General features: G+C 42.3%; 2 protein-coding genes across 62 annotated transcripts in view; one reads left to right on the forward strand and one right to left on the reverse strand.

Moving 5' to 3' along the window:
- The window catches only part of Pkd2l2 (polycystin 2 like 2, transient receptor potential cation channel), a 45,903-nt gene extending 41,764 nt beyond the window's left edge, over positions 1-4,139 (forward strand). For 10 of the 12 annotated variants that reach the window (XM_087592479.1, XM_087592476.1, XM_087592475.1 and 7 more), the window contains 2 exons: positions 365-465; positions 3,520-4,139. In XM_087592479.1, the coding sequence (XP_087448605.1) occupies positions 365-449 (85 nt within the window). In that variant the 3' untranslated portion in view covers positions 450-465; positions 3,520-4,139. 12 annotated transcript variants of the gene reach the window in all.
- Fam13b (family with sequence similarity 13, member B) overlaps positions 1,923-14,093 on the reverse strand; it is an 86,684-nt gene continuing 74,513 nt past the window's right edge. For 22 of the 50 annotated variants that reach the window (XM_087592513.1, XM_087592514.1, XM_087592539.1 and 19 more), the window contains 7 exons: positions 13,610-13,839; positions 9,978-10,061; positions 9,634-9,729; positions 7,223-7,306; positions 6,975-7,129; positions 5,740-5,841; positions 1,924-4,040 (listed from right to left, as the gene is read on the reverse strand). In XM_087592513.1, coding sequence (XP_087448639.1) covers positions 3,917-4,040; positions 5,740-5,841; positions 6,975-7,129; positions 7,223-7,306; positions 9,634-9,729; positions 9,978-10,061; positions 13,610-13,839 — 875 coding nt within the window. In that variant the 3' untranslated portion in view covers positions 1,924-3,916. 50 annotated transcript variants of the gene reach the window in all.

A 14,093-nucleotide genomic window follows, 5' to 3' on the forward strand; every position in this document is an offset into this window, starting at 1 on the left:
CTTACTTAGAACGTAAGACCAGGGGGCTAGAGAGATGGCTCAGTGACGAGCAGCACTGGCTGCCCTTCCTGAGGACCCAGGTTTGATTCCCAGCATCCATACAGCACCACGCATTCCAGTTCCAGTCCCGGGAGATCAACGTCCTCTTCTTACCTCTCCAGCACGAGGCATGCATATGGTACAGACATAGAAGCAGGCAAAACATACATGTAACAGTGGGACGCAGTGCTCCGCCTCTCAATGGAAGGCACAGCAGGCAGACTGTCCTCACAGCTTTCCACTGACTGTCTGTAGGACAGAATGTGCTGTAGGAGCCTGTCACCCCGGACAGTGACGCGCCACTGTCTCCTGTCCCCTCTCCTAGACTCTTCTTATATGCGGTGGAGCTTGAGAAGGAGCTACACTACCTGAGTTTAAAACTGAACCAAGTGATGAGAAAGCTACACTAACTCGCTGACGAGTAAGGTGAGGCATCGTGGGAGTCAGTGCCTAGGAATACTTGGGGGTGGGGCAGAGTATTGCTGTGTTGTCCCCTAAACACACCATCCTCTCCGGCGTAGTCATTACTGAGTGCAGCCGCCTGCAAATGCTAGGCGCTGAGCCATGCCTGCGGCTGAGATGCATTTTAAAGGCACTGAAGCAGCTCTCACTTATAATAGGATGGGCTCCATGAGTCAAGTGCAGTTCACCAAGGGCTTCCTGTTATGAGCACATGGGCACACAGGATTTTTATCACAACTATTAAGTTCTAGGGGGGTAAAGGGGAAAGTACAAGTCAATGCTGCTCACTCGTGGGGGCAGAGCTCTAATGGCTGGATGAGAGGCAGAGATGCTCTTTCCTAGGTACAGAGTACAAGAACTGTGTGGTGTTTCAACCATATCGTGCCCCAGGGTCTTGCTTGCGTGGGCCAGATGGAAGTCAAGTCCTAAGATTCCAAGAAAGTATTATATATTGTATCAACATAAAATAATCTCCCCTCTTCAAAATCCAAAACTCCTAGAAAGAGTCAAATACAGAACAAACTCTGCAGCTAAAAACAGAAATCTAGAACAGCATTCCAAGTCTCTTAAGAGTGGAGCAGACGGCAGCACATTGGCTCCGCTTCGACAGAGGGTGCTTTGAGAGCTCTCTTGTTGGAAAGTTGTGTATGACTGGTATTTTAGAGACTGAAGGGAAATGTTACTTTTCTAAGTTCTCTAAGACCTTCACCAAATAGCCAGACTCTGTCCTGTGGGCTGAGCACCACCACACTCAGTCTGCACATCAATAATGTGTGTGATGTTCAGGGTGTGTATTTAAAGCATGAATAAGGCAAATATTTTAAAATAAAACCTTTTGCTTTTAAAACATACACACACACACACACATATAATATATATATATATATATATATATATATATATATATATATATATATATATATATATATATATATAATGTTGCCCAGACTCGAAGTCCTGGGCTCAAAGGATCCTTCTGCCGTGACCAGAGTAGCTGGGACGAGAGGTGTGCATATCACACCATGGTGGTAAATAAAAGAATTTAAAAATTACTACCCACCACCTTCTCAAAGAAAGGAGCATCCAAGGTTGTCTGTTTCTGAATGCAGTGATTCACTGCAACAGACATGACTAACGGGCACCGAAGGTGGAGAGGAGCAAGTGTTCAAGGTCTTTGGACCTACACAGCAATTACAAGATGAAGATAATGAAACTGTGTCTGGAAAATAAAAGTGAAGGTAGTTTGAGTATTCTCTCTGCAGTTTCTCTAAATAGCTCTAAGAAGCAGGACTGACTTCTCCCCATAACTCTGCTGGCCAAACTGTTCAGCAAGCTGGTTGTGTCCCCTGACATCAGCACTGGGTGATTTAAATAAGCCTAGAACAATGCCTCCTGGAAAAACAAACATACATTTGCAATGACTTAGAACAGTGAAGTTCTTTTATTACAAAAGTCTGTACAATGAAGTGCCAAACAAACACAGCAATGCAATTATAAGTGGACACATATATATCTATATAGTATTGTATATAGATATAGTTTATCTGTACCAAAGTAAAACTCTCGCAAGCTGCCTAACTATCCCGGGACACAGCTAACCATGAGTCAGTGTGCGAGTCACTTCGCTTCTCTACTCAGCCAAAACTAACACTGAACGACCAAATCATGAAGCAGCTGTAACTCAGTGAAACCAGTTAGGCTGCAGACTTATAAAAATATTGTACTCAAATAGATTTAGCGTTATAGAGAAGGAATATATTATTTAAAACATTTAAATAGTGCACATGAACATTTTTGCATGTGGTATACAAAATAAAACATTCATAAAAATATACAGTGCACATAAAAAATTACATTAGCAATCCAGTCTGGAAAAAAACTAAAAAGTACACCACATGATGGGTTCAAATCAAATGATACATTTTTTTTTGGCATTCTTAATTACTTTTCTAAAAATACATTATGAGTGACCTAGCATTATCAAGGGAAAGCACACAAACAAGGCTGGGTGATCCAGTACTTAAAAAACATCCCTCCAACTACACATTCACTACTGCTGGGTTTCCCCTCTCCCCCCAAAAAGGCATTGCACACACAAGTGAGATGTAAAGTACTTAGACACACTATTTATTATCAAACTTACTTCCTGCTCTTACTGGGTAACAATAGTGCCAGCATTCAAGGTTCATGCTTTCCTCATCTTATTAAAGGTGTTATGAAATTCCATTTGTATGAAACAAACTATTAAGAAAATCATGCATGAGTCATTACATGCAAAGCATGGGCAAAGTGAGACATTTATCAATTCAAAAAAGCACTGGGGTGGGGGTGGGGAATGAGGGACGACCCACTTAGATTAAGCCTGACCCACATCTGTCGTATTAACACAAGTTACTGTCCCATAAAAATGATTAGCAGGTTACCTGAAAAGCCGTGCAAAGCCAAGGGAAAAAGATGCTAAGAGTCTACAAGGAGCACACCACTACACATCTGTGAGCGGCCACTTTAACCAGCAGGCGCCTGGCGAGAGCTGGTCACGTGGAGATGAAGCCCCCTGAATAAGCACGGAAAGCTGCAGTGGTTTAGCCCTTAGAGAACACACTGGGGTGCGCTCCTTCTTTTGAGGCCCAGCTGACACGCACCCATCTGAGCACCACCCCAGGCCCTCCACACTGGCATGGCTATTTTCTCACATTATCTGGAGGTGGGTTGGGGACAGCACAGGGTTTGATCCAGACAAGTCAGCATTGCCAGCTGGTGACAGTAACTGAAGTCCTGTAGGCAGCGTGTGAGTGATGTGTGTGATGTTGCACGGCTGCTTTGTGGTCTAGCCGCTGTTGTCTTGGTTCAGGAGTGTGACCAGTGAATTGCAAATTCTGGCTGAGTACTATCTGTGCAGGTGTCACTTTGGGAAATATACACAAGGTGTTCCAATGTAGGGTCTGAAAATTCAGTTTGGTTTTCTAGAAAAAAAAGTTACATATGTCACACTTATAAGCTATTCTTTTAAATTTTCAGTCGTTTTGTAAGAAAAAGGCAACTGAAGAATTTCATTCAGTGTGAAGATTTTCCTCTCAATTTTCTTCAGTAATAAAAAACAAAAAGTAAACAAAAAAGCCTTGTATTTCCAAAGTTCTTGAAGTAAAAAGAATAAAATTCTTGTCCTTTGCTAATATATGTACCTGCATGTTTGCTAAGTGAGGAGGGATCTGCGGTAGGTAACGTGGCTAAGTGAGGAGAGGTCTGCGGTAGGTAACGGGGCACAGCCTTTCCTTGCCCTACTGAGACCACAAACAAGGACAAAATGGAATTCTCTGAGTGGCTGACAAAGTGAACGCAAGGACGAGCCAAGCACACATGGTGGACCATCAGGGAACACAATCACTTTATGATGTCAACTTTCAAGCAACATATTTTATATGGATTTTGAAGAGTCTTGTTTGCTGATAAGAACTTCAAGAAGTCTAAGCTTGGCTTTAATTCTTTTGTATTCCTTATATTCCTCAAGGACTGGAACACGATCCTCCTTCTGGGCATTCCTGGGGAAGATAAAACTCTGTAAAATACTCAAAAGTTCATTCTGATATGAAGCATAATGTTACAAATTTAAGCTAAAATAAAAGCTGCTCTGTGGGCAACAGGCATTGGACTAATTCACACAGAAAGAACAGTAGCTATGTCTACTAACTGCTTAATTAATGTTACATACTTACCAATAAGCGGGATGGTCTGTAAGTGCTAGAAGGCTACCGGGATTCATACATTTAGTAAATAATTCCATTAGTGGTCAGTTTAATTACAAACCACAGCATCAAATTACCTCAATTTTTTTTTTTCAATATAAAGAAAAGGTGCATGGAAAACGCCTTTATAATTTACATTTTCTTATCCTTCTTTATGAGTACATAAGTTATACATGTGTCCATGCAGTAAGAGAAAGCCAGAGGTAACCTGAAGTGTCTTGTCCACGTTGACTTTGAGATAGGGTTTGCCTGAAGCTTTCTGGGTAGCTAGGCTAACTGGCTGTTGAGCCTAGTGATCAGTGCTTGGATACCACGACATCTGGCTTGTGCTCCAAGATCAAACATAGGTCCATAGCGCTGCCCAGCTGTCACTTCATTGACTAAGCCATTTCCCCAGTATGCTTTTTAAATCATGTTAACCCATGTAAGTGTGACACTGTAAAAAGCGGCAGGACAGGAGGTCATTTGTCAGTCACTGGTTTGGGAGGGCAGCGTAGAAACCCTGTCTCAAAAGACAAGAAATCCCAGTAAAGGATCTCACTCCAACTGTGGGATCTTTCCTAAGAGGTATCTTGTACCAACCAAGCAGGGTGGCTCTCATCACTAATCCTGCAGGTAAATCTGAGTTCCGGGTCAACCTGTCTACATAGCAAGTTCCAGATATAGCCACAAAATGCGATCTCACCAGGACAGAGGTCAGTATGAGCACTTCTACACAATACAAAGCCACAGTGGGCTGGGAATACAGCTCAGGGCTAGAGTACTTGCCTCAGAGGTTTGAGCACAGCACTACAAACAACAACAACAAAAAGAAAATTGCTGCAGGAAAACTTGTATGATTTTTCCTTTAATAACAACAGGTCTTGAGAGCACAAAAGAATGTTATAAAACTGGCCAGGAGAGGTAGTCATGCCTTTAATGCTAGCACTTGGGAGGCAGAGGCAGGTCAATCTCAGTTTGAGACCAACCTAGTAAGTTCCAGGACAGACTCTGCCTCAAGAAATATTGTAAAAATGTTTACTATTTTATTTTATTTTATTTTATTTTATTTTATTTTGTCTTTTGAAGTGATGGGGACTGAACCCAAGGGCCTTGCACATGTTAGACAAATGCTCTTGCACCAAGCTAGTATTCGCCCTGAGATGTTACTTTTTTTTTTTTTCTTTTTTTCGGAGCTGGGGACCGAACCCAGGGCCTTGCACTCGCTAGGCAAGCGCTCTACCGCTGAGCTAAATCCCCAACCCCGAGATGTTACTTTTAAGGCTGTCACCGTATAAATAATGCCTCAGTAACTTTTTTCTTAGTGTGGGGACCATGAGGGCACATGTGCTATGGAGTCCTGTGGAGATCAGAGACCTCTAAGGAGTGGTTCTCTCCTTCCTTATGTAGGTCTTGGGGATCAAGCTCCCAAGTCTCCGTGTACCCCACCATCTTAACATACATCTATGAGTTGAAGGAGAAAGATGTCAACATCTACACACAGTGCTTAACAAACCTGCCATTTTGTTGATAAAACGCTTCTTCAAACTCCCGTAAGGTCTTACGTAGTTTCTTTTTCTCAGCTCTGGCTTTCCAAAGTTGTTCCAGTAATTCAGGCCTAGAGTAGAATGGTAACAAACATTACTACCTGGGCACCGCTTCTCCATTATATTAACAGTGGTTCTAAGCCCTGTTTAGAAACATACAATTAAATCAAAATAACAGGTTTTAAGGTTCTAGTCTCACTACTTAAACATTTTTCTGAGGCTGGGGGATTGCTCAATTGGTAAAGTGGTTGCTTCACAACCCTGAGGTACCTGAACTCAATCCTCAGAGCCCACATGAAAGCTCGGGGTGCAGTGCTGTGCACCTATAATCCCAACTCCCCAAGGATCTCTGGCCAGCCAGTAATCAACAAGCCCCCAAGCCAATGAGAGGGGCTGTTGCTGGGTTGTTTTTTTTTTAAGGGGTGGTGGTGGTGAAGAATGAGTAAAGAGAGAACTCACTGGTTAAGGGCACTGGCTGTTCTTCCAGGACCCTGGTTCAGTTCCTAGCACCCACAAAGTGGTTCACAGCTATCTGTGATTCTAGTCCCAGAGGCCTGAAGACCTCTCCTGATCTTCAAGGAGCACCGGGCACGTCCATAGTGCAAAGACATAAATATAGGCAAAGTACTCATACACATAAAAAATAAGTAAAAATGCAGGAGTGCTGCAGATACAGCTCAGTAGTTACAAACACACACTGCTCATGCACAAGACCTGAGTTTGGTTTCTAGCACCTATGTGTCAGGCAGCTCAAAGTAGCTCGTAACTCCACATGAAGTGGCTCACAATGCAGGCTTCTGACCTCCAGAAGCCTCCACACACGTGCAAATATCCACACAAACATACACATAATTAAATCCATCTAGAGATAAGCAGGCCAATACAGAACAGCCAAATTCTCAGTAGGTTCCTATAACTTTGTTATAAATTGAATACAACTTGTGGTTGAAATAATAAAGAAACGGGAAGCACTGGCTGAGGAGACGATTAGCCAAGTCAGAGTGCTTATGGACAAGGCCAACACCTGCAACCCATAGAAAAATGACAAAAACCATGTAACTCCAGCACCCTATGGCAATGCAAGTGAGGGGGAGACAGCACTTAAACAGGGCAGGGGGTGAGAACCAACACGTAAGGTTGTCCTTCGACTTCCACACACACAATTTTAAAATAAGAAAATGAGAACACGAGTCTGCACACATACATAGAGGCCGCACGAGTACTTGACAAGCAGAGGTCCCGAGCCAGTTTTTCTTCAGCATCAGATTCTGAGTTTTCCAGGGATGACTGTGTGTGCACGGCTGTGCTCAAGATGTCACCTAACTCAGAGGAGAGGCTGACACCGTCTTCTTCTTCTTCCTAAAATGACAACCAAGCAGAACCACACAGGCTATGACTTTCCACGCTCCTAACAAGGAACGTAACAAAAGAGCAACTTTTCTTCGTAAATACCTTGATTTCTTCAAAAAAGTGTGCCGTTTCTCCTTCTATGATTGGCTGTAACATCTGACCCCGGCGCTTCGTGGAGGGAGACCCCTGTAACAATCAGCAACGCCGAGTTTTGGATTTCACATTTATAGTTAGTGCAACGTCACACTTCTATCACACAATGTTACCTCCACCTAACAGAGGCGCTCAGTCCCCAGCAGCCCAAAAACACAAGCAAACAAAATTCAAAACAAACTAAAGAGAAAATCAGTATGACAGACACCAAAGTAAAACAAAAGGTACACAATAAAAGCCCCATGGAGTGTGTTTTGTGTTGGCAAACTACTTTTTGGGGTTTTCTTTTTTCTTTTTTTGAAAGGACAAGAACACAAAGGTGGGGGTTAGGAAGGTAGGGAGGATCTGGAAAGTTTGGGGGATAAAGAATATAATCAAAATATATTGTATGAAAATGTATCAATAAAAATATATACAATCTTTCAAAATTTTAAAGCAGTCTTTTAAATTCTAAAGACATTCCTTAATTAATATTCATATGTTGTCATTATGACATAGCAAAGTCTTATGGGAGCTCACTCCGTGCTGCCCATCTTTCAAATTCAAGGAAACAGGGTGTGATGTATAGATAATGAGGATGAAGATGACCAGTGGTGTTTTACCTCAGCCCTCTTTGTCTGAAACAGGTTTCACTCTGTGGCACAGGCTTCTTATGAAGATTATGAGATATTCCTGTCTCAGCACCTCACATGCTACCATTCCAGGCAAACCACCACACCCAACTCAATTATCTTTACTCTGAGGTCTGAGAACCCCATAAAATTCTTGAGAAACAAAACTAAACCAAACCAAAAACTAGAATACAGTATTCATCCCAGCATGCTAGGTAATCATTACTCAACTTAACTATATCCTAGCATTCCCCCCACTTTTAAAACAAGTCTGAGACAGGGTCATGCTCAGTTGTACTAGCTGGCTTCAAACAAATTTGCAATCCTCCAAGCAAAGCCCTGTGACCTGTATGAGTATTACAGATTTCAGTTTTCTTCATGTTGCCATACTTGCTGGCCTAGCTCCTCAGATGGCTGAGGCTGGAAAATCACATGACCTCACAGGTCGAAACCACATTGGAAATGACCCCACTTTACAATAAGGTTTTTAAAAATACTTCACAAATATGGATAAGCATTATTTAAAATATTTGATTACTTTTGTGTGTGGATGTGCCATAGCATGTGTGTGAAGGTCAGAGGTCATGAGACTTGATGGCAAGTACCTCTACCTATCAGCTATCTCTCTGGCCTGTAAATTAACATTGTTCCATCTCATTTAGTCTTTTACTTATTTGTATGTTTGTTGAGACAAGAGTTCCTCTGTGCAACTTTGGCTGTCCTGAAATTCACTCTGTAGACCAGGCTGTCCTTGAACTCAGATCTACCTGTCTCTGCCAGGATTAAAGGCACAGGCCACCACCATCTGTCTCAGTTTTGTTTTTCTGAAACAGGGGGTCTCTCTCTCTCTCTCTCTCTCTCTCTCTCTCTTTTTCTCCCCTTCTCTGTCCTGAAACTCCCTATGTAGAGTAAGCTGGCCTTGAACTCACCGAGATGATCAACCAGACACTTAGTAATTGGCCTTATCTTTTTTTTTTTTTTTTTTTTTTTTTGGTTCTTTTTTTCGGAGCTGGGGACCGAACCCAGGGCCTTGCGCTTCCTAGGTAAGGGCTCTACCATTGAGCTAAATCCCCAACCCCGTAATTGGCCTTATCTTAATGGGTCCTTTCTTTAAAACCCATTTTTAGGGTTAGCAGGATGGTATAACCTCACTGCCAAGCTTGACAACCTTGAGTTCCATCCCTAAGAACCTGACCTCCAACACTATCACCATGGCACGCATGCAGCCCTTTAAATAAATAAATGTTTAAAACTCATTAATGATATAATGCAGTGGTCGGTAGTAATTACAAAACTCTCCAGACAAGAGCTCAAACAGCGACTAGGTAAAGGCATCCCATACAAGCTACTTCTGCCATCTCTGCAGGTCCATCTGCCCTAGATCTCAGCATCCTTCCCTAACTCCTGTGCTGTTTGTCAAGACTTAGTGTCACATGCCTAGAAGTACTCACAACTTGCCTAGAAATACACATTTTCTATCTTTTTAAAACCCATAATCTCAACTAAAACTTTTGATACTTGGTATGCATGTCTCCAAACGTCCTACTAGATGGGTTCATGTTTCATCTGTTTTCCTTTGTACTTTGGCAAAATGAACTTACGAAATACTTGTTCCAGGCATGGCAACGAATGCCTCTAACTACAGAACTCGGGAGTTTTGCTTGTTTGGGCTAGTGAGTTCCAAGCCAGTTTTGGCTACAAAGTGAGACTCTGTCTTTAAAAACAAAATCAAGCATTTGTTTTACTTACAAGGACAGGAGTAATGCTAGCTCGTGTCAGCATCTGTTTTACCAGCCTGTATCTATCATAGAGAGGCTTAACAATGTGCCTTTCTTCCCTGGTCACCTGAAGCCAAAAAACAAAAACAAAACAAAACAAAACAACAAAAAAGTGAAGCAAAGAAGCCTTACTCCCAGAAACCCAGACGTCAGAACAGTAAGCAGTGCGGCTCCCTCACCCCAGATATAAGCAGGCCATCTCCCACTACCGGAAACAAGGTTTGATAAAAACAGCTCCAAAGAATACAGACCATGGAAGTTATCCATGTTCTTTTACAAGGCAGAGTCAAATTGTCTTAGCAAGAAAAGAATTACCGGCCTTCCATGTTGACTTTCATAGTAAAGCAGACTTTTCTGCAGAGACGTTTTCTCTTCTATCAAATGATCTTTTGTCATTTTCTAGAATTGGAGGAAAAAGCACTGGTGTTATTATTCTCTTCACACCCACCGTGTAATTAGGTGAAAGGGCAAATGGTCATCAATATAGACTAGGCAAATACATTCTTTGTTTCTGGATTTACAGCAACATTTTCCAGTCTTTTATACAATCTAAGCCTCCTAGTATGTCAATGAATAGCTTTTTATGGCTTAATTTATATTTTGTATGAATTAAGAATGCTAGTTTGGGTACCTTAGTCCATCTTGTGTTTCATATGCCAATCTATAAATCAGTAATACTCCATTCTTGTTCAAGGGTTCAGAGAACTAAATTCCTTGATGTAAAAGTACTTGTAACAGTACTTCTGCAGCATATAGGGAACTTTCATACCTTCCTGACATTTTATAATGTTGCAAAGTCTTCTGTTATTACAACCACAAATATGGACAGATAGCTGGCTCAGGAGGATTCAAAGTGCCTGACCCACAAGCCGGAAGACCTTAGCTCAATCCAAGTTCAATCTGCAGAGCCCATGGGAAAGGAGAGCTAACTCCTCAAATACCCATCTCCTCCCTCCCTCCCACACCCCATACACAGAGACAGAGACACAGACAAGACGAACAGACAGAGACAAAGAGAGACAGAAAGACCGCAGACAAGTGAATACAGGCTAGGTGCAGAGGCCTACAATCCCAGCATTCCAGAGGTAGAAGCAGGAGGAATTTCGAATTTAAAGGCAATGTGGCCAGCATGATAAGAGCCTTTCTCAAAACACCAAAGACTGCTACTGTAATTCAGTGGTACAGGTGCTTAGCTTTGGACAAGAGCCCTGGACTCAATCAGCACCACACATAAATATGAAGGACAGATGATGGCTGGGTGGATGGATAGACACTTGAGAGAGAGAACAACAAAAGGACAGTGGATGCAGACGCACATTTCAGAAGATAAACAGATTATGAGTCTGCGTCTCTACTAAGGAAACCCAAAACAGTACAGTATAAAGCTCCAAGAAAAAGCACAAAATGTCAACCTGCAACCTTAGACCACCTCTACTCTAAGGCCTTGTGCTTCCCTCTGGTGGGTGGGCGTGCTCTGTACAGTGCAGTACACATACTCTCTTGTAACATGCTGAATGGTCGAGGGCAGAACCCTCTGGGGTGTCTGTACATAAATTCTCCTTCTGCTCCTCAGGCTCATCCACTACACCTCAACGAACCAATTATGTTCCACAAGATGCCCTTCAACCAGACCAGAGAAAGTCTACATGTCCCATCCCAGGGACAGATAACAGTTCTCAGTCTCTCAGCAGAAGAAATCAGAGACCACAGACAATGCCCCTCAGAGTTGCCCTGATTAACAAAATCAGTCAGATTATATTCATGCACTAGGTGATAATGGAGTGTAGACCCTATAAAATACTGCCATTTTATTTTCAAGTTTGAATCGTAAACCTAGCATTATAAATCTGAATAAAGCTAATGCAGTCCAACTATTTGCAGGAAGAGAAGATCGCTGTCCTAACAAAAAACAAAAGGATAAAAAAAGACCAAAACAAAACAAAAAACCCAACAACCAACAACCAACAACCAACAGAAACAAAAAAGAAGCTGAGAGCTGAGGAGAGGAATGTGAGTAGCTTAGCCCTCTGGAGGGAGACAGACAGTCCTGTATTCCCATCATGAGGGAGATGTATTCTGTTACCAAAGTAACAATGTGTCTTGTTCACCACCTCCTATTTACAAAAACTCACCTGAGACTGTCCCTCCCTCCTCCCCCACCCCCTGCAACCTCATCTAACACATACTGGTTACCAAGTGCCTGGAAGCCTCATAGAGAGCTTTCTGGAATAATAGGGTTTACTTCAGGTGCAGTTAAGTCTTAAGAGAGCAAGGCAGAGACCAACAGGACCCTGGAGAGTTGTCTTTGGCTCAGTGCACATGGAGGTGCATGAATATATCATTCATAAGAGGAACGGTTCCTGGGACTGGGAAGATGGCTCAGTGGTTAAGAGCACTGACTGTGGGGCTGGGGATTTAGCTCAGTGGTAGAGCGCTTACCTAGGAAGCGCAAGGCCCTGGGTTCGGTCCCCAGCTCCGAAAAAAAGAACCAAAAAAAAAAAAAAAAAAAAGAGCACTGACTGCTCTTCCAGAGGTCCTGAGTTCAGTTCCCAGCAACCACATGGTGGTTTACAAACATGTGTAAGGGGATGTGATGCCCTCTTCTGGTGTGTCTGAAAACAGCTACAGTGTACTCACATACATTAAATAAATAAATAATTTTTTTTAAAAAATAAAAAGAGTAACAGTTCCTAAAAAAATATAACTCCTGGGCTGGAGAGATGGCTCAGTGGTTAAGAGCACCGACTGCTCTTCCAGAGGTCCTGAGTTCAAATCCCAGCAACCACAAGGTGGCTCACAACCATCTGTAATGGGATCTGATGCCCTCTTCTGGTGTGTCTGAAGACAGCTACAGTGTACTCATCATATATAAAATGAATAAATAAAATCTTTAAAAAATATATATATATATATAACTCCTCATACCAAAGATGACCTGATTATTGGGTTTGTTTTTGTTGTTTGGTTGGTTTTTCTCTTTCTGAAGAGAGGGTTTCTACTGTGTAGCCCTAGCTGGTCTTGAACTCTCTCTTTAGACCAGGTTGGCCTTGACCTCACGGAGATCCATCTGCCTCTGTCTAAGTGCTGGAATTAAAAGTGTGCACCTCTACTGTCAAGCTTGGGTTTTTTATTTTATTTAAGGTTTATTTACGTATTTTATTTAAGATTTATTTATGTATGTGAGTGCTCTATCTCCATGTGAGCCTGAATGACAGAAGAGGGCATCAGGTAACAGTATAATTGGTTGTGGGTGCAACAGTATAATTCATGTGGGTGCAAGAAATTCAACGCAGGACTTCTGGAGAGTAGCCGTGCTTGTAACTTCTCTCTCCTGCTCCCCACCCTTCTCCTTTTCTTTTAGTCAGGGTGTCATGTGGCTCAAGCTGGGCTCAAACTCACTATGTAGCTGAACTCCCAATCCCCTGCCTCCAATTCTCCAGTATTTGGATTATAAATATGTGTTACTATGCCAGGCTTTCAAGACAGTATTTTTTCAATGGCTAACATCATATCTATATCTCTAGGATTGCTGGAAAAGGGGGAAAGAAAAGAAAAGAAAAGAAAAGGAAAGGAAAGAAAAGAAAGAAGGAAGGAAGGAAGGAAGGAAGGAAGGAAGGAAGGAAGGAAGGAAGAAAGAAAGAAAGAAAGAAAGAGAGAAAGAAAGAAAGAAACCAAGTGCAGAATCCACATAGTTTATGTCAAATACCAAGGCCTCATCAACCCCCCAGCTACTGTTCAAATTCAGCCATTTTATCTTCTACACATCCATCTTGCTGGCAGTCTGAAACATGCATTAACATCTAGTACTCTAGGTTTAAAAGCATATTTTGGAGTTGCAAGTCTGAAGGGTAGAAAAAGTCAGGATACCTAGCTCTTAACCTGTGCTGGTTAAGTTGTTTCCGGTGCTCTAAAAGCCACCCCAGGCAGAGACTGTGGCTCAGAATTACCTTGACGTCCTCAGGAAGGTGCCGCTCAGCACGGTTTTCCTTCAATCGTTTTGTGATCAGCTCAAGAGTCGCTTCCTTAGACGGCGTCTTCTCTTTCTGAATGGCTCTGGGCTCACCGTCACTCTCGCTGTCTTCATGGCCTAGAGAAGAGCCAAAACTTTTTGGCAGAGTGTTACTCCGAGGACGTGTCTGAGGCACAAACTCTCCATCAGAGTTTTTGTGTTTTGCATCTAAATTTCAGAAATAAGAAGATTAATAACTGATAACATATTTCAAAGTCACACATTTACCATACAGTACACTTGTTCTTCAAACAATACCCACGGTAAAGCACAACACTCTGACAAGTACTGAAAAGAAGTCAACTCCAGGTTCATAAAGAGCTGAGCTTGGGCAGGGAGTGATGGCGCAAAGCTTTAATCCCACATGGGGGAGGCAAAGGCAGCAGGGGGATCTCTGTGAGTTCAGGACCAGTCTTGTCTCA

Source organism: Rattus norvegicus, chromosome 18 (genome assembly GCF_021556685.1).
Source record: "Rattus norvegicus strain SHRSP/BbbUtx chromosome 18, alternate assembly SHRSP_T2T, whole genome shotgun sequence".
Classification (NCBI taxonomy): domain Eukaryota; kingdom Metazoa; phylum Chordata; class Mammalia; order Rodentia; family Muridae; genus Rattus; species Rattus norvegicus.